Here is a 21,141-nt window from a genome sequence, read left to right as displayed (position 1 = left end):
CAGCTTAATTTAATTTTCTTGGAATCCTTCTCTTTTAATTTCAAATTTAACTGAGCTGTAATTACACACCTCCATCATGTGCATAGCAAACCTGTTTCATCTTTGTCACACTACATATTAAAAAATTTAGCATATGCAATTTCTTGATACAGATCACATGTTGAAATAATAACCTTTGACAGTTCAACACACTACAAAGTGATCTTTTAAGATACCCTGGAAAAAAAAAAAAAGGCATGAAAAGGAAGCTCAATTCAGAAACAGTCACCTCCAACAAGTAGCCAGGAGAACTGTGTTCTAATTTATCATTACTTAAAAATTACAGCAGTACTTCCTTGCTTCCAAACAACTGCAAACGCATCATTCTGCAGCATCACTGTATGAAAGCCATACATTTGACTGCCTCAGCCCTTCTGGTGATGTGTGAAACCTAGTTCGACTTAAACTTGATCTACATTTCGCCTTCAAAAGAATTCTGCATGAAGTAAGCTTTAGCTGTTCGGTGATTGCCAGAAATACATTGGAGCCACGGGAGTTTGCAGGCAGCAAGGAATCAACTCTGCAGGTGAAAGGGTAAATTACTGATGAAGCCATAGGTGTTAAAGAGTTCCAATAAAAAGGGAAGGAAAGATATAAGTCTATAAACATTTGTTCTGTCAATCAACTGTATTGTCCATTTTTCTTCAATATTAAAAATTGATTTTTGTTTATCCACATAGCTTGGGATTTTATAAGCCTCATCAATGCAATGGCAGGTTGCAGAACTGGCAAATGAACCTTGAAATGAAAGAAGAGAGGCTAAAAATAAGTATCAAGTTTTGCTACTGATTGACATGTACAGGGTTGCATAGTGCAACTAGGATTCAAATGCCCTTGCAGGCGAGATTTTTCCGTTTCCACAGGAGGCAAACGGAGGAATTCAGTGCCTTAAGGACAGGGGTTATCTACATATAGCAGCAGTAAAACGTCTTGCCACAGTCTAACACAGTTCCATAAGCCTCTGTCTTTACAGTCAAAGAACAAGACAGCACACAGTCTTCCCAAATATCTTTCTCCCATTATCTGCTTTTGTTTCTCTGTCCTCAAATAAATCACAGGTTTCCCAAACAGCTAGATGACATCGTCTGAAGACAACGCACACATATTCTGAGCCAGTTATCTGTTGAACTGGGCATATATATATATATATTCTATATATATATATTCTAACTTACATCTTCTGATTGCTAAAAAAAAATAATAGAAAAATGTTGCTGTGAATCAGTGATTAGTCAGGTATAACTTACTCAGGTTACTGCCATCATTTACTGAATGCAACCATACTTCTCTCAGCTGTATTTAATAAGAGTTTTAGTTCATAATGAAATTTATGCTGCATTATGTTACTACCATTTTACTCTCTATACTGTTGATGCTAGAGGAAATCATTGTACTTTAAGAAATATATAAGAAACTTGCTAGTAAAGACAGTGTACTTGACCATCAACAAAAATGAGAAAAGAGTGGAAAAAGGGTAAAACAAAAGGGCGAAAGGAAAGGGGAAAAGGCAAAAATGAAAGGGGGGAGGGGAAAAAGGAAAAGAATTATAAACCTTGCAGGATAGTTAAGAACATACTCATTAGAACAACCTATGCTGTAATAATTTCCACAAACTACTCTTAAATATCTATGGCACTATTACAAAGTATCTACTTTGCTTTCCAAGTTACAATCAAAGGAAAATCACGTTACAACATCATTTTACTTACAAAGGACCACAACCACAAACCTCATACTGTAATAAAAATTGATTTGTGTTTATATGTAAACACACGCACATTGTAATAAGAATTTGATTAGCAGTCAAGTAGGAAAATAGCACTACTCAACAGAATCAGAATTTTTGTAATTATTTCAGGAAATGATAAGAGGAAAAGTTTTCATTCTATAATACAAATTACTTAAAAATAAATACCTTCAAAATGAAAAAATGTAGAATTATGATTTTGAAACTGTATATAAAATTATACATAAGTGCCTTTTCTAACAAGCATTTACTCTGAAATTAGGTCGATAATACTATTTACAGGGGACATGAAATGACAAGCAGTTACATACTAAACATTCAGGGACTTCTAAGTAATCTAATCTACCACATTGTACTAAATGTTATACCAAATATTCAACAAAAAAAAAGCTTCACAATCAAGAAAAAACTCCATTTTCTTTATTTCAGTTGTGACACAGAAGACAAACAGTGGAGGAGAGTAACAATTAGACAACCAGCAATATAAAAACCCTGGTATTTGTCACTTTCAGGCACTTTCTCTGAAAATAACAGCTTAACTGTTTATTAAAACAAAAAAAACACTCTAACAAATTAGCTTTTTTAAAATTAACCATGCCTTTAACTTTCTCAAAATAAATCATCATTCAACTTAACTAGAACATTTACATTGCTATGAGCTGGGCCTCAAGGAGAAATAAGCATCTCAGAGCACCTTGCAGAATGCTGAAGGCTGTCACACCACAAAAAATTCTTCAAAATGGCATTTTTAAAGAAGCGTATATAAATCAAGTTTCTCAAGTAGTTAAGAAGTTGCTAATAAATAAAATAACTGGTTAATTTCTAACCATGGGGTTATAACGAGCTTGATTTTTCTAACCTGTCCTGAAGGCACCAGGTTCACAGCATAGCTCTGTACATTGTACCTCCTCGAGGAGATAACACAGCAAAGACACTGCTCAGTGCAGCATCGAACCAGCCCATCTGTGCCAGCGATGGAAGCAGCACACCAAAGGCAATGAAAACAATCACTGGCTTAAGCTGCAGGTCGGGATACACGGTAGGAGTCTGAATGAGGAATGTCATACCCAACCCAAACATACTTTAGCACTGAAGAGAAAAGATATAACGTTCTTCAAAACATACTGAAGCTTTAATCTAAGCAACCTTAGGGTTGTTTTTTTACATCACCAGCTTTCATCAGAGCCTTAATAGCTCTGGCCCTCATCTCGAGCTCCAGGAGCTCCAGCTGCTGTGCTGATGGCTGAACACCTTCCGATGGAGGAACAGCTACGCTTGCCGTTTTGGACTCCTTTGGGCTAGATTCTGCCAACCCCAGTATCTCATTCACGCTTTTCTCAATGTCCTTCTGAAGGTCATCTATCTGACCGGTTCCACTTCTGATGGTGTTTTCTTGCACATCTGAGCCGTCCTCTTCATTGCACGGGCCTTCTATATCACTATCATATGCATCTGCATTTATGCTGAGGACATCGCTATCTTCTCCTTTGCCTGTAACACAAATGTAACAATCATATAGCGACCTAACAGAACAATTTTTCTTTCAACTTACAAATTCGCTTCTGCTTAAAGCACTTCTCTGTAGATTAAGGGTGGCAAAAAGATCTGTGAATTTGAGACAACTAATTCCTCCTCTTTTTCTTCTCCATCTTTTAAGGCTGATCTAATTTAGACAAGTGTTAATGCATTTTTATGCCAATTTAGAAGAACATATAGTATTGCAAAGCTGTAGTACCAGGAAAATTTATTCCATCATATGGAGTTACATGATCTATTTTCCCCAATTAAAAAGCCATAAGGTTTTATATCACAAGGAAGTTTCTGCAGTACAGAATTGATTACTGTTATCTTTAAAGTAAGCTTAGTTTTCAAAATGCAATTTTAAAAACACTTTAAAACTATTTTACTTATTTTAAAAGAAGTGGGACACTATGTCAAGCAGAATACTGAAGATTAATAGAAAATCCTACTACAGTATAACTATTCAGAATCTATCACACAACTATTTCAGACATCTTTTAACTCATGTCAGTAAAAACAGCGAAAGTTACGGTATTGGCTTTTAATGCTGGCAAAAAGTTGGGAGTTTATGAAGAAGAACAATTAAATAAGGCAGTGCTATAAGATAAAAGCCAAACTCTGTCAGAGCTCAAGTAACCAATCTTATATTTTGGCTATAGGGAGACTATTGCTTTTGACACCTTGGCCTCGGAAATTATTAGTGCATTCCCAACCTTTGTACCTTTGGAAACTTACCATTCATTGCTTCAAATGAAGAATTTATAACCAAATGATGATAAAGTTACTGACTTTAAAGGCTTTATAATTGCTTTTGGTTGCACCACTGTGCAGAAGTACCGCTATGTTCCTTGTTAATTAACATTGAGAGCTTACCGTTAAAGACCTGTATTTTTGAAATAAGTATAATTACCATAAGTATTTGAAGAAAGTTTCCATTCCTATGTAAGCTACTGTAAGCCATAATGATCCTCTATATACAAAAAAAATATTTAATAAATATCAAGACAGTACTGCAAACCTGTTTTTTGTTTTTAATTTATCTAATTCCCCTTTAACACTATGGAAAACCATGAAGACAAACAAGCCAGGCTCAGCAGTGCACTCTGTTACCAACAATGGAAAAAAATTAAAACATGAAATTCCATCTGAAAATAGGAAAATACTTTTTTTTAAAAAAAAAAAAAAAAAACACACCATGAGGGTTGTCAAACACTGGCACAGATTGTCCAGAAAGGTAGTGGAGTCTCGATCCTTGGAGACGCTCAAGATGCAGCTGCATAGGATCCTTAGCAGCCTGCTCTTGCTGCCCCTGCTTGAGTATGGGGATTGGGTTAGATGACATCAAAGGTCCTTTCTAACTTAAACCATTCTGCAACTCTGTGATTATCAAAATTAATATTTTCATGTCTGGCTTTAAAAGGTTCTCTTTCACTGAACTGTATTTTGTTGTTTTTTGTTTGTTTGTTTGTTTCGGGGGGTGGGGGTGCAATTGCTAGTTTCATCTATTGACAGTTTTAGTTCCTGAATCACTGATCTGCAGGGCTAGAAGCATCACTGATTTGCAAGTACTGCTTTCAACAACTAAACACCTGATATACTGGAAACCTAAGCACTTCCTCTGTGACTGCTGTCTTTGAACATCAGGCACTGCGAAGCCTACTAAGGTTCAGATTATTAAAAAGCACGGATAATGTAGTCTAACAAAGCACGGACCTGTGACTTTAGCTATCTTTAATTAATTATCTTCCTGTCATTGGCTTTTTTACTCAAGATGCTCACATTTACTGTTTTATTGTTACAAAAATTCTGGAAATAACTTTGTTGATAGTTCTCCATGCTCCTTTGAGGACTTGGGTTTTAATTCCAATATGAACAATTATCTCCTCTTTCAAAAAAGGGTAAAGAATCTTTGAAAGGATATTTTTAGAAGTCTTTGTTTTGTGCTGTTAATGTTTCAGTGTCTTTTACTGTATAGAAAATATTTTAAAATACAGCAAAGAAAACATGAGACTGTTCTTGAAAACACAGGGATGAAGCAGAGAAGAAAAACCTTAGGAAAAGCTATTTTTCTTGGCTTTTATGACATTCCTGCTATCCTGAGGGCATGAAAAAAAATCAATACTGAACACTAAGGAAGGAATAAATGCATTTTCCATGCTTTAAAAAAAATGGGGGGGAAAGAAGCAGAGAAACCTTTTTTTCATGTAACTTGAAAGGTTTTATTTATTCAGTACTGAAGATTTTTTTTTAAATATCTGTATATTTTAAAAAATATACTCAGTTCTTTACTCCTGATAGACTATGACTTAGGATAACGTTTAAGTCCCTGTTTTGGAATATAGCATATTACCCTGCCTGAGAATTCACTCCTGATTCAGGGTGTTGCACCATCATCAGCCACGACCCTCCAGCACCTCATAACGCTGTTTACAGTACACAACTGCAAAAACTGCCCACCATGTTTCTGAATACATCAGATGTGGGAAATACACAGCTAATGTATGCAGCATCTCCAACATCCTCATCAAAGCTGTTAAGAAAGTATCCAGCTCTGGAAAATGCAGGAGTAGCCACATAAATAAAGTTTACATAGAATTTTTGGTCTTCAATTTTTGTAAAATAAACTACAATTTAGAAGCCTAAAGCACAAATGATTCTGAAGCTATACAAAATCCTCACAGCAGTGTGTAAAAAGTACTCATATGAGATGTGCGTACCACAGCCTTCTTCAATCCTAAGTGGTTTTGCCATGTTTCTACTGTAACAGTAGCTTCAAGGTTAGTATTTCAATTTCAGATGCAGTCTGCCCCGTTTCTTATACTAAAAAATCAACTTTGTACACTATCTTCTCAACTCTACCCTGCAAGATACAAAATACGTGAAAGATCAGAAGTAATGAGAATCAACAGGATAAGGAAATGGAAATTCTTCTGTCTTGCATCAGTCAGTATTTACCTGACATGCTGCTCAACTGAACAGCATTTCCATGGATCAAAAACCAGCTGCATCATGGATCCTAATTCAATACCTGAAAGTTACCTCCTGAATATATTCATATTACCTAATTCACTGCCAAACGTAAACTGACTATGTACTGGGCCTGGCTGAACAGGTATCAATTTTCTTCACAGATGCCCCAATGGTGTTATGTTCTGGATTTGATATCAGAAGTATGTTGATAACACACCGTTGTCTTGACTACTGCTGAAAAGTGCTTGCTAAGCCTTGAGGCTTTCTCTGCTTCTCACTCCGACCCCACAGCAAGTAGGTTAGGGATAGGCAAGAGGCTGGGAGATAAATAGAGCCAAGGCAGCTGACCCAAATTGACCAAAGGGATATTCCGTATTATATGACGTCATGCTCAGCAATAGAAGTTGGAGAAAAGAAGGAGGAAAGGGTGATCTGCACGGTTATAGACAAATGGTTTTGTTTTCTCCAGTAGCTGAGGCTCTGCTTTCTAGTACTTGGCTAAAAATCCACCTGCCAATGGGAAGTAGTGAATAAATTCCTTATTTTGCATTCCTTGAGCATGCAGCTTTCCTTTACATATTAAAATGTCTTTATCTTGACCCAAGAGTTTTTCTTGCTTTTGCTCTTCCAATTCTGTCCCCTGCGCCACTGGGGGAGGAGTAATTGAGCTGCTCTGCGGTGTTTAGCTGATAGCTGGAATCAACCCATCGCAAAACTCTGTGAGGTCAGATATTAAACAAATAAGTCATTTAAAGCAGCCTTGGGTTCCATTCAGAATTTGGGCCTTCCAAAAGTGCATAATACACAATATTCATACATGCCTATTTGCCTACGAATGTTGTTTAACTAACTGGTGGGCTACATTTCCCTCTTTTTTTTACTTTTGATTTTACCCAGTAATAAAGCTCATGTTTGGCATTTCTCATTACCTTTTTTGATTTGATAACTTTTACTTTTTCCTTCAGCTATATTTGTGAAATTCATTCTAACATGTTTTATTTGTTTGTTTTTTTTTTTTAGGCCCTTTTGTTTAACCCCTCAATCTGTTTTTTCCCACAGCATCATAAGCTGAAGAAGAAGAATGATTAGAATTACATTTTATGATTTATATTGATATTCTCATAAACTCTTTAAAGCTAATATCTGGAGTGAAGTCACTGTTGTAGCCCTAAGCCATCATGATACTCTGGTTGATAAAGTCATAAAAAACAACAGTGAAGGAATCACCTGCAACAGTCATCAATTCCCATTGATGATACAAAAGTGGAAGAGATCTGCAGGAAATCTGTCTGGTCTACGGTTACTCTATATAGTACAGCAGGGAACACTTACAGCATTCCTCACAAGTCACAGCAATCTGCTCCTAAAAGTTATCATGTTATCATAATTCCCTTCTCCGTTTAATTCCCTTCACTAATTACCCCTAAAAAAAAAAAAAAAAAAACACCCTTCACAGAGTTCTTACAGGGGATATCTTTAAAGACAGCATTCTGAATTGTAAAACAGGAGCTGCAGGAAGCCCATAATGCTAGATCTTCACAGAAGAGAAATACAGCTTATAAGAAACTGTAACATTCTCTGATTGGAAAAGCTATTTCTGATGTTACTAAATAGACATAGTCCAAATGAAAATAAACAGACAGACAGAAACACCTACAATTTGGTGCTTCATCTACAAAATAATACTGACAGTCATTATATGGTGTTGTTTTAATGACTGGAATAAAACAAATAGTGCTGCTGGTAAAGCAGCACAACAGTTACTCCCTTACACAACAGTTACTCAAATGAGTACCATTAACTTGCCAACTTTTGTATTTTCTATTCTTCCAGTCATTTTAGTACCTGAATATCTCACCTATTGCACTTTGCATTTAAAACAAAAAAATACACAAGACAAAACTTTCCCTCTCAGAGATCCAAAGAGTTGAGTACTTCTACTCTACTTTTACACTGTAAAATGCACCAGTCATCAGGAGTAGTGGGTGTTAAGCACCATTTCCAGAGACCTCAGCTCTGCACAATCAAAACAACCTATCATATATCAAGACTGAATACAAAGATTAAATTACAAGCAGTTCTTTGGCAAACAGTTATTATAGTGGATTTCCATGAATGTCAAAACAGAGTACTCTTATGATCATTTCAACACAAAGACTCTCAGAGCAAACGGCAATGGCAGTTCTAGCAATCACCTACAGATCAAGATACTGAAATAACTGAAGTTCCTCTTCAGCTGATAAACTAGAAGAGAAAAGCCAAATGAACCTTGCAAGATCATTCGGTCATGTTCTGGAAGCTAAATTACCAAACTCTGAAGAGCTACAGTTTGCTTCTAGCCACAAAAGCCTCCAGACTTAAAGTGCTGAGAAGCAAAATTTCCTACAATGTCTTCTTCAGTGTTCCTTTCTGCTTTTGTGGAATTAGGCCCAAGGGAGCGGTTGAAACCGTTCACCAAGTGATTTCTCTGAGGATGTATCTCTGTGATTACAGATACGGCTCAAGAGTTAGTAGTTATCTTGAACGAGTCACTGTTCAATATCACTCTAGTGGGAGGTGTCCTTGCTCATGGCAAGGGGGTCAGAATTAGATGATCTTTAAGGTCCTTTCCAACCCAAACCATTCCATGTTTCTATGATCAAGAGAGCAAAGTTTCAGCTTTCTCCACTTACATACCTTGTTTTGATTCCTGACCTTCCAGTTTGTTGTCATCTCTTAAGGAAGAAGTAGAGTCTATACTGTTGTCCTGCCTGGAAACAAATGACACCACATTTTAATCTACATCTTTTACAACTTAAGAGGATTTTTCAAAGAAACATTAACTAAAAAGAAACCATGTGGTGGTAGGGCAATAGGAACGTGCTATCTCTTAGCATTTGAGAACAAGCTTTTCTTTGCTTTCCCTCGTAACCTGCAAGGATGAAGTAATTATTTCAATACACCCCTCAGAATACCAGTACTCACTGATATGCTCCCCCTTGAAGTGCTCCCTAGAAGCTTGTCTCTAAAGCTCAGAATAAATTGTCACAGAGTTAAATATTTTAAAAAACTACTGTTTCGGTTGCATTCAAATACTATTTACTCTTTCCTTTTGAAATTAAGAAGCTATTTTCATGAAGTTATTGTCACCCTACCACCATTCACCTTTTCTACATCACAATCATTTTCACTAAGGGCTGCTTTTTAAAAGGAAATGTAACTTAACCTTTAAGTTGTATTCAATATCCATGTTTATTTCTTCAATTTAAAGATTTCTACCCTTGACCTCTAAGGTTTCACCTGCTTTATGCAAGGGATAAGGAAAAGATACTTCTGTGAAATGTTCATGTCCTTCACACATTTTCTGCACACTACTTGGACAAATTGTGAAAATACTGTGAAATATACAAGGCAAATAAAGGATAGCCCTCACAGAAGGACCTAGAATCACAGAAAAACTTCAATTACCATGTTTAGCAAGCATTTTGACAGTAGAATAGCCAATTTCCTACCCAGAATGTTATTGTGGCATTGATTTCTTACGAGTTAACATGCAACCACCCTGCCCATTGGAGCTAAACAGAACTATAAAAACGATAGCAAGATTCTGGTATCACAGATTTAAATGTAATCATTTTAACAACTTGTTTTTCAGTAATGGCCTGAAGGGCTTTTCTGTAATTGAATACAGATCTGTTTTCTCTAGGCTCTCAAAGATGTTTGGTGTGTGTTTTTTTTCCAGGTGTCCAATGATCATGTCAGGAGAGAGAACACCATAATACTTCTTGACAACTTGGTCTGAGAGATGGAGTTATTTTGATGCCTATTTCCTTTCCTATGGTAGTAGAGGTTACAAATCAATTGACTCTGTGTTTCTCCCATGTTTGCATCCAATGCAACATAAATGTGTATGGAATAGTGCAATAATTGAGGAGAATGTGCCCACAGAAAACAGTTATACAACACATGAAAGATTTTAAGTGTTCACTTTAAGTAAGGAACCCCCAAAATAAATTTACTGCTCAACATTATTATACTAAAATATGAATAGATTATTTACCGTGATGCATTTTTCTCAAAACATCTCAGTAGTGTGTATCCTTAAAGTTTGCTTTCCTGCTTAGTCAACTCAAGAAGTATTTTCCCAATCCTTTCATTTCTGATAGACTTTCCATTCCCAGGCAGGACTGAATGCAAACTAGATGTTCACATAGGTATGCTGAACAGGAAGTTGTGTATACTCGCTAACCCCTTCACAAAATCATTTAAACTTTGCCTCTTCACAAATAGTTGCTCATTTATTTTCTATTTGAGTCATCAATCTTGTACCACAAAGGCCACAGGTGTTGCAAGATTGATTACAGCCCTCACATGCTAGATGTAAAATAAGCCGAGGAATTCTACAATAAATTAGTTTTGCTCTATGTGACAGTTTAGACATGTTAACCAGAGTCTCAAACTTCTCAGTGTAACAACATGACATTACCATTTATTAAGTGGAGCAGCAAAGGGTAGGCAGCAAGGAAAAGTTTTGCACACACGCACACATACAGTTAGAGATAACTGAGACCCATCACAATTACCAGTTCCGTGAGCCTGTGGAGCCTAGTGTGGGGGAAATCACAGAATGGTTTGGGTTGGAAGGGACCTGAAAGATCATCTAGCCCCAACCATCCTCCCTGTCACCACCCAGTGTCAGGTCCAGGCAGCAGCTCAGAACCAAAGCTTGTATGGTCCTACACTTCGAAGCAGTGTCACAACTCCTGGCGAGAAGCATTTCCCCTCCCATCTTCACTCCATTGTTGAGAGGGGTTAGGCCTGACGTCAGCACAGAACACCAGTTAAACCTGCCCACAATGCTATCACAGCAGACTTTCCCAGAAATTTCAGGTTTTGTTCTCCTGTCACCTGCTGAGCCGAAGTTGAGGCTCACCATACTCAGTTGTTGGTTGTGTTCTCCTGTCTGTACTTTTAAAGATCTGGGGAAGAGAAGGAAGTTATTAACCGGATCAGCACAGGGGGATCACCCTGCCCAAGTTGCTCCAAGGGCTGTCAAAGGAAAGCAGCAGCCTGTTTGCCTGGAGAGAAACTGACTAAGGGCAGTCAGCTAGAGAAGTCACCTTACAGACTGAAGGAAGTTACTGACAACAACAGCACAGGGCTCCTTATGGGATGCTGGGGAAGAACACTTCAGGATTGTGTATAACTTACTTGGGGATATGTTTAAGGGGACTGTGGGACTATGCAGGGCATTATCAGATGTTTAGAGGAAGGACCAAGGATGGTAAAAGGCATAGACCTACGCAGATTGGTGAAGAACAAGCATAGGGAAAATAGAGAGAAAATAAGATAAAATCAGTCAGATGAACATAAACAGGTTGCTGGTCAGTACACTTGCCTTGCAAAGCCCTGCACCTGGTCACCAGTCTGCCCTGCCTTCTTGTGGAACTCCATAGCTAACCATTCTTCCAAATGAGAGGTCTGCGTGTGTCTAAGAGCCAGCAGCTGCAGAGAGGACCACGGGTGACAGGGGCCTGCAATACTGTGCTGCCAGAAAATAAACAGAATGGGAAATGTGCACACCTCCTCAGGAAAGTTCAGTGTCATGCATCAGTTCTACAGCAAACATCAGGCGAGTCTAGCTATTAAGTAGGATGAGATGTTTGAGAGTCAGGTACCAAAGAGACTGCAAAATTAGAGGCCAAATTCCAGAGAGACCAGGGTCTACAAGTACTTGAATCAAGGGACCACGGCTCTGCTAGTTCCCCAGCAGATAAGGAGTCTAGGAGTCAGCTACTGGGGACACCACAGGTCTGGACCAGCTACTGGAAAGGTCTGTGTGTACACAAGGAGGTCAGAGCAAGCAGCTGGAGTGGGGCTGCAAACCTTGCAGACTTGCACACCTTAGCGTCTCCAGCTACAGAGACATGGGGACCATGGACCAGCTACTGGCCAAACAACTGCCACAGGCCAGCCACTGGAGGCATCTTTTTTTTTCAGCATTTTTTCTTTTATTTAGTCACTGAACTCTTGACCAAAATAAGGTTGTGACACCCCCATATCACCTGCTTATCACCAAGCGCAAAAGCTGCTTAGGCTCCTCACACCCCATCCTCCCCCCACACAAATTCTTCATCCTTTTCAACTGAGTAGTCACCTCTGCACTGGACAGCAACATGTCTTTCAGCAACATGTTACTGTCTGACCTTGCACAAGAATTTTCATGAGGAAAGAAGACAAGAAGTTTCACATCCTCGATACCACAAGGAGCTCTGAAGCCATATTTCATCAAGGATTAAAATCACTCATTTGACAGAAAACTCATCCACTTCTGTGGTTCAAAGAAATGGCTGTGAAGTTACATATATCCGTTTTAACAGCTACATAAAAATAAACTCTGAATGGGAATTCACACATCAAAAGTTATTGTAAAGTTTCTTCATGTTGTCTTGACAGTATCACTGATTATGGTAGAAACATTCTTATAAAGACTACCTACTGTCAAAAAAAAAAATTTATTGGATCCCTGAAGTACTTTTACATCACATTTTATATTTTGCTGTTGCTTTTTTCAGAATTGGCTGGATTGGACTGTATTACCGGTGACCTATCACCATTTCATTTAACAGGCAGGCTTTCTGCACCATCTTGTGGCCAAGCAGATGCAGTTCAGTTCACAATTCAATTTCATTCTCAGTTTGTTAACCTTCATTTTTTTACAGGAAATATTTTTACAAATTATCTATACTGAGGTACAGGTTTAAGAAAGGGCAGCACAAAATCATGTCTCCAAATAATGGGAGCAGAAGATATGTTAATCTAAAAGTAAGGCAATTTAAATGTAAATATAAATTTAAAATCCCTTTCTTTCATGCATATTAAATTTTCAAAGCAAGAAGTCATTTGCTCGCGTTATACATGCGAATATATGATCACTGTAAATTATAACAGCATGTTTCTTCTTTTAATATATGTTTTATTACTACTGCAGGGAACATGAAAGAAATAGCTTAAGAACCTGTTGATAGCTTATCAATGAGATGAGAATGCCCACCTGTTTTTTCAGGACATTAATTGGCTAAATCCTTTCAATTAAATGTCTACCATTTAGTTGGAAAACTTAATATACATCAATTTTCTTATTTTAATGGTATTCCATTGCAGACTAACACAAACAGGTATCTGAAAATTGCAGTAAAATATCTATACAGAGCTCACAAATAATCAAGCCCATCTATTATAGAAGCCTTTTCCAGTTTTTGTTGAACATAGGCCCTGATCCTGCATGCTTATTTCAGAATTTATAGCATTTAACTCTGAAGAAGCTGGCGACAAAATAAAGGAGCACATTAAGTGGTAATGGAAACAGCTGAAAATTTTTCAGAGCTGAACTTTTAGAAAAAAAAACTCAGGACTTCTGTTTTCAGTTAAAAAACATGTATAAACTGTAGCTCTTAAACACCCTGAACTCATAGAATTGCCTTCCTGAAATCTAGCAGCATTGAAACTCCCATACCTCTTTAAGATGTGAAATATTACATGTATTTTGCAATAGTACATATCTTTTGAATTAGATCTTCAAAAAAATCATAAAATTCCTCTAGACAAAGTCCTGGGACATTTTTGATGGTTTCCTTAGCAAACAAGGCTTTCTTCTCATTTAATTCAGAAGTTCACTTGCAAACCATCAATCATCAAAGGGACTCATTTATATGAAGAGTATTTTATATTGTTATTTTATATTTTAAATAGCCAGCAGAGGGTAAAGATCAAAAGATAAAATTAGTTTACATAAAGGTGTGTACTGACACCATTCACAGACCATGAAAAGAAAGCAAAGGGGGGAATACAGTCACAAACCAGTTCCAAATAGAACCCAAGAAAAAAAAGTGTCACAGGGCATCAAACCTGTATCACGTGAGAAAAACTGAAACAGAATCACAGAATCATCTAGGTTGGAAGAGACCTCCACGATCATGAGTCCAACCTCTGACCTAACACTAACAAGTCCTCCACTAAACCATATCACTAAGCCCTACATCTAAACGTCTTTTAAAGACCTCCAGGGATGGTGCCTGAACCATTTCCCTGGGCAGTCCATTCCAATGCCTCACAACCCTTTCAGTAAAGTTCTTCCTAATATCCAACCTAAACCTCCCCTGGCGCAACTTGAGCCCATTCCCCCTCATCCTGTCACCAGGCACGTGGGAGAACAGACCAACCACCACCTCTCTACAGCCTCCTTTAAGGTACCTGTAGAGAGCAATGAGGTCTCCCCTGAGCCTCCTCTTCTCCAGGCTGAACAACCCCAGCTCCCTCAGCCGCTCCTTGTAAGACTTGTTCTCCAGACCCCTCACCAGCTTCGTTGTGACCTCAGCCGCTCCTCATAGGTCTTCCCCTATAGGCCTTTCACCATCTTAGTAGCCCTTCTCTGGACACTCTCCCACAGTTTAATGTCCTTCTTGTAGTGAGGGGCCCAAAACTGAACACAGTACTTAAGGTGCAGCCTCACCAGAGCCGAGTACAGGGGGACAATCACTTCCCTAGCCCTGCTGGCCACACTGTTTCTGATACAAGCCAGGATGCTGTTGGCCTTCTTGGCCACCTGAGCACACTGCTGGCTCATAGTCAGCCAACTATCAACCAGTATTCCCAGGTCCTTCTCAGCCAGGCAGCTTTCCAACCACTCATCTCCCAGCCTGTAGCGCTGCTTGGGATTGTTGTGCCCCAGGTGCAGGACCTGGCACTTGGTCTTGTTGAACTTCATACAGTTGGCCTCAGCCCATCGCTCCAGCCTATCCAGATCCTCCTGCAGAGCCTTCTTACTCTCAAGCAGAAACAGTATCACTCCACTTTCTAGAATATTTGTGTTTTCACAAACCTGGTATATGACGAGATGTGATCAAAGAAAATTACTTCATTCAATAACTTCATAATTTGTTCTGAGCCAAAGAAATGAGGTCTCCGTTAAATCAAAGATACTGACCAGCACACAAAATTTGGATTACCGTCATTATCTTTCCCACCTCTCTCTTCCTGTTTAGTAAATCTAGATGAACTTGCCAAACTAGCAGCTAACAGATACCTTGATCAGCCCAACACTCGTGTAAAGCCACTATGTCTCAAAAGGCTTGTTAAGTTTATGCACTGAATCTGTGGGCCAGCTGCAGATGGGTCAGCAACCAAACCAGAAAAGCTTTTGGCTTTCCTACATGCCTTTTGTTTACTACAAATACATTTAGACTCAAAATTTGACACATTTTGGGTGATAACTATTAACATTCTTTTCCCTCTCAACTACTTCTGTAGAGACTGTCTTTATTAAAGGAGTGACTTAATAATACACTACACGAAAATTGTCTTTTTTTTTAAAGAAAGTATTTTAAGAAAAGGTTAAAAATGTTGGCCTTTGCAAAACTGACAGATGTCAGCCTAATAATGAGCAACTAGAAACCTCTGTACTTCAAACTCTAGACATTAAAATAACATCACCAGTAGGGAAGATGGGAATAGGCAAGCGTCAGCGCTGCTTCAGCTGGGACAGGAATGATGGACCAGAAACAAGGATGCAAGGAACACGATACATCTCAGATGAACTCAAAACACTCCTTACCAAGTTCATAGATTACACTGGGAAGGGTTTTATTCAACCTGCTCTAGTTCAACTGAAGAGGATTAACCTAAATCACATTACCTCACTTTTGGCTGCAGGTTAGGACTGGGCATATGTTCAATTATCACAAGTTAACTGATGGGCAATAATGCCAGTGTAAATCTCAGTGATGTGCTTATGAAACATCTGATGTTATCAAATAACTAGGCCATGTCTATAAGTGCAATGCTTCCTAGCAGTAACAGCTCACTGTCATTCTACCAAAAAAAAAAAAAACATATAATTAAGGATATAGCAGTTGGGTCTTTCAATGCTACAGTTGATCATTTCTCGTGAAAAATTCCAGTATCATTCAATATTTTAAAATTAAGCTTTGAACTGTTTTCTTTTACTCACTGACTGACTGATTCACCTCCAGTCTTGTCTCCTCCATCTCCATCCTCGTCAGTATCAGAATCAGCTCCACTCTTGCCTAGATATACACATTTCAAACGTGCAAATTTAGGCACCTAGTACAATTAATGCTACATAGTTAGCCTTACTTTTAATGATTAACTCTACTGAGATCAGAAAAGGGTTTTCTCCCCAGCTGAAACAGACATTCTAAAAATCAGACTTACACAGAAACAAAAAGCTTATTCATGAGATGCCTGCTAGCCACATGGTTGCCATTTTTCAATTACACTGTATTATGGAAAAACAGAAAATAAATAGTGCTACTACAATATTACAGGCACTAAAAATAAAGCACAGGAGACAAGTAATAGAAGGTACTCTCTACCAGTCAAGATTCAAAGGGCTCCACTTAATTGAGAAGACAGCAATTTGTTCACAAAAAATTCTATGGCCCTTAAATACCAAGTGGAAGTTCATTAAGATACTGATATGCTGGAATATCACATCCTTAATCAAAGTATATGTATTGTGTGTCTCAGCAGAGCAAAGGCATGCACTAAGAATCCTTTAACTACACTGAATGTTCCAGTGCAATTGTTAATACAATTGAACTGGTATTGCAGTATATCTGGTTTCCCCTCCAGAGAACCAGGAGGCAACTTAACGCCAATTTAACTAAAGCAATGGACTTCAAACAATGCTTCTAAATTCCTGCTTTTGTTTTACCACCCCTCAAGTCAAAAGCTTTGTTCTTAGTTGGAGTACTAGGGAAAGGAAGCTAATACGACTGTAATCTGAATGTATCCCTAATACCTTCAGGATTACTGGATGATTTCACCCAAGATTAAAAGATCAAGACCAGCATATATACACATATACGTGTCAGTACCTGGAAACACAGGCGCAGTTTAATGCAGACTACTTTTGTTTTCCTTATTCTCTCTGTGTACAGTGGTGCCTAAAAGTTGCATTCATACCTTCAAGTATCTTCAAAAGTTTTTTTTCAGATAACAGCTCCAACTGCTCCAAGCAAAGCCTTTTGATTTCATCCATGGAACAGTTCTAAGAAGACAGATAAGACAGACCACAAGCCACTAAGATTTCTGAGGACAGAATAATTATGAAAGCTAAGTAGTTCTCCAGCCCTAATGAGAAACTCAGATTGCAAGTCCTTTCTCTGTTCTGATCTGCATTGATGCAACTATCAAAGAACATTAGGTAGGCATGCCAACCACCAAAAATATTTTTGTTTGTTTTGGTGTTGTTGTTTTCAAAATTAAGCAATACACAGTATCAGTTACTTGATCTTTGCCTGAGAGCTTTCACTGCTGTTGTGACACTGAGCTGTAGAAATAACAGAGTGCAGGTGTAAAGCATGAAACAGTAAAACAACAGCAGCCCAGATCACTCCTAATTTTCCATCACTCAGGAGCAGGTGAATTACATAATTAAGTCTGCAAAGACCAAAGCCAATTGTTGAACCCAAGTTCATGAAATAAAGTGAACAAAAGTATCAAAAAAGCACAAACAGGAATCATACATCATATTGCATGCCCTAATAAAGAAACTGTAAGAAACATGTAATTTGTGATCCACTTCTCATGTTTGATACATACCACACACTGAGTCCAGCTAGTTTCACATCTCTTGTGCTTCTGGTTATGCTCTTGGTGAAACAGTGATAATTTCACACTCATAAATAAGCTATGTACACTTACATGTACCAAAATTATTAAGTGTTGAGCATACTGTAATATTGACCATCCTACTGCAGGCTTGGTTCTACACCACTAGAGAACTGACTTTCCAATTCAGTTATGCCTTTGCCTCCGGCCATTCTAGACCTCTTTTCTTCTTCCAGAGGTGAGAAATGGGTGAGACTGTAAGCAATTCAATAAGAGTTTAAAATGAGTAAGTCCCACCTCAGTTGTAACCTGTCTCGGAGATCTGGATAAAATTTAAGACAGAAATTGAAAAACTACTAATTAACAAACACTACACAAATGGCATTTCACCGGAAGCCTCTTCCCCTGCATAGACCGTTCACCTACTTTCACCAAGTCCTGCTGTTCGCAACACTCAAAAAGCGTATGTTTTAAGTCAGCAAAACTCTAGAGGCACTAGGATTAAATTCCAGAGCAATAACAGCTTCCAGAAGCTGTTTACCAAGAAGGGGCTTTATGGCCTCATCTCAGACATTAATAACTTATAAAGAAATTTAGATAACGCATAAATAGAACTCAGACTTTTATGAACAAATCAGCAAACTTGTTACTGAACAACACTACTGAATTCACTCCATGCAATTAGAAACTCCTTTTACATTAAGAATAACCAGTACAGACAGACAGCACAAAAATAATCAGCCTGCATTCAGCTGCAGCTGAGCTGTGGAAAATGGAGTAGGATGAAATAACTGTATCAAATCTTAAGTGTCTCACTTTCAGAGACTTTACATAATCTTCATTTAAGAAAAACACAGGCAGTTTTTAGGATGGGAGGTCCACTAGACTTGAGGGATGTGCTTTGTTATGCAAGCATTCAAGCTCGTAAAAAGCATACAACAAGTAACTGTATTTCAGTACCTTTAAAATATCAGGCAGCATCTTCTGTAGTTTCTTCTCCCCTATGACACAGAAACACTGTTGAAGCATTTCTTTTTTGTCCGCAATGTAGAAACTAACCGGTTTGAGTGACACACTGAGATCTAATCCTCCTTCCTCTACATCACTGGGTTGTTCAGCTTCTTCCACTTTTTCTCCAGATGGCACATTGCATTTTTCTTCCTAAACATCAAGAAGGCAAGTAGAATTTTCATTTTCTATTGAACTACAAAAGAAGGAAACTTAACACCTCATCTGTGATAGCAATAGTTTTTCCCTCACAATTGCAAGGGACATCTTAAAGTAGATTTCTGAACTTCCAAATACTGTTTTAGCTTACAGGGTAACTGCATCACAAAAATTATGTTTTTGGTTACTGAAATCATTTTTATGCTAAGAGAAATTTTAAAACTTTCAAGAGACAAAAAGTATTTTTCAATATTAACTAGAAAGTATTATCTTAAGATACCTTGCTGTTGCTTCTACGTCAAAGCATGCTTTAAGGCAGAATAAATCCATTTATATGATTTCCTCTGCAATTAAATGACCAAGTCGATAATCTACAACTACCTTGCTAAGAAAGAAATTCACACACAATTCCATGTGGCACAGTTTTCTGAGAGAAAAAAAAAAGTGAGTTTCGTATGAGAAAATATATCTTCCATATCAGAAAAAAACTGAACCATTAAAAATCAGATATATTTTGAAGACACAGACCTTCATTCATGATCATGTATCACGCAGTCATCTTTGTATTTGAGCACATTTGAGCACCACAACTGGCTAGGACACAGAATGACTGAGATTTGGGTCATCTCTGAGCTTGTGCCTCACACCACTTTGGACTGGGTCTGGCCAGGATGGAGTAAATTTTCTTCACAGCAGCTCGCGTGGTGCCATATTTTAGATTTGTGACTAAAACAGATGCAGGTAACACCCCACTGCTTTAGCTGTGGACAAGGAGCATTTGTGCAGCACCAAGGCTGCCTTTTTGCCCCACCAGCGAGTACGCTGCAGTGAGCTGGGGGGCCCGCCACCAGGCAGAGACCCGAAGTAACCATGGGGTATTCTGTGCCTATAACACCATGCTCAGCAACACAAAGGGCAGACAGGTGAAATAAGAGGTGAACCACCTTTTCTGCTCAGGAACCGGCTGCGAATCTGAATGCTCCTAGGAGGGGAGCACGCAAGTATCATTGCATTACCTGTTTTGTTTCACTTCTCTCTTCCTCAGCTCCCTCCTCACCTGTTAAGACGTTTTTACCTCAGCCCAGGAGTCCTCCCCTGCTTTTTCTCTTCCTTTCTTCTCCCCTGTCCCACCGGGGCAGGAGGTAAAAGGGGCACAGGGCCGCAGCAATCCTTCCCAACCACTCCCAACACACCCGGGGCGCAGAACACCGCCACCGCACCTCGGGGGCGCCGCGGGCGGACTCCGCGCTCCGCCGCTTCCTCTCGCCGCCGTCCGGCCCCGCGGCCCCCTCGGGGCAGCACGAACGGGACCGGCGCCTCTTCTTCTCCTTCGACGACTTTCGACCCGCCATCGCCGCCGCCAGCGGGCCCGGAAGGGCTGTGAGGGGCCGCGGCCCCGCCTGCTTCCCGCCGGGGGCGGCCGCCCCTTCCGGGCCGCCGACAGACCGCCCAGGCGTCGGCAAAATGGCGGGCGGTGGCGGCGGTCTCGTTCTGTAACCCACGGAGGCATTCTGTGCACTGCCCCCGACTGACTGGATCTAGGTGGATCCCAGGCACGGCCCCCTGACTGACTGGATCTAGTGGGAAGCTATTAACCCCCGGCAGAAGGCAAAAACTCTCTTGCAAGAGCTCTCAAAAAATCCCAACCGTGCTTTTCCCCTGGTGAATTTAGACAAAGCAAGCTCAAATCAGGAGCACTGTTTTGAGTGCACAAGTTATTTGAGGGTTACCGATGTAGATAGAAGGCCAGCTTTGAGTTTTCTGCTAGGCATACACCTGTTGCCAGCATCCTCTGGTCTCAAGAGGTTGCACAGTGTGGTCCTGTCTTGCTCTTTTCCTGGGCATAGATTTAACATCCTTTCACTGACGTGAAGCCTTAAAACAAAGCAAAACAAAGCGCTGGGGGGTATTGTAACTTTTCTATTTTCACTTTACCTCCACTGGCAGCTACCACTGCATGTCTCTATAGAGACACCCTCCAAAGAAGATTCCTGTGGAGATGGAATCAAATGTTCCCAATTTCTTTGTTGCCTCACACAGTGCAAAATTACAGAACTGTCAGATATCACAATATGCTGTAGCAG

General features: G+C 39.2%; 1 protein-coding gene across 6 annotated transcripts; it reads right to left on the bottom strand.

The window, feature by feature from the left end:
* Window positions 1-2,184: 2,184 nt before the first annotated feature.
* On the bottom strand, window positions 2,185-20,469 carry CAAP1 (caspase activity and apoptosis inhibitor 1). Of its 6 annotated transcripts, XM_050716434.1 has the most exons (8): window positions 20,278-20,469; window positions 18,967-19,051; window positions 18,851-18,891; window positions 17,243-17,327; window positions 16,266-16,341; window positions 11,651-11,798; window positions 8,954-9,023; window positions 2,185-3,277 (listed from the first exon to the last, which is right to left on the bottom strand). In XM_050716434.1, the coding sequence occupies exons 1-8, from the start codon at window positions 20,407-20,409 to the stop codon at window positions 2,934-2,936; spliced, it is 981 nt and encodes a 326-aa protein (XP_050572391.1). In that variant the 5' UTR covers window positions 20,410-20,469; the 3' UTR covers window positions 2,185-2,933. The 6 variants fall into 6 exon arrangements, with proteins under 6 accessions (XP_050572391.1, XP_050572390.1, XP_050572392.1 ...); XM_050716433.1 differs by having other exon boundaries at window positions 18,851-19,051; XM_050716435.1 differs by lacking the exon at window positions 18,851-18,891 and having other exon boundaries at window positions 18,950-19,051.
* Between the last annotated feature and the right edge of the window lie 672 nt (window positions 20,470-21,141).

Source organism: Cygnus atratus, chromosome Z (assembly GCF_013377495.2).
Source record: "Cygnus atratus isolate AKBS03 ecotype Queensland, Australia chromosome Z, CAtr_DNAZoo_HiC_assembly, whole genome shotgun sequence".
Taxonomy (NCBI): Eukaryota; Metazoa; Chordata; class Aves; order Anseriformes; family Anatidae; genus Cygnus; species Cygnus atratus.
This window is presented reverse-complemented; position numbering and strand designations above follow the sequence as displayed.

Coding starts and splice junctions, on each gene's coding strand:
- CAAP1 (XM_050716433.1), bottom strand. CDS start 20,409: ATGGCGGGTCGAAAGTCGTCGAAGGAGAAGAAGAGGCGCCGGTCCCGT. Junction 17,328..18,850: donor TGCTGCCTGATATTTTAAAG/GTACTGAAATAC, acceptor CTGTCTTCTTAG/AACTGTTCCATGGATGAAAT. Junction 11,799..16,265: donor GGAGGTGAATCAGTCAGTCA/GTGAGTAAAAGA, acceptor CTGGCAGCACAG/TATTGCAGGCCCCTGTCACC.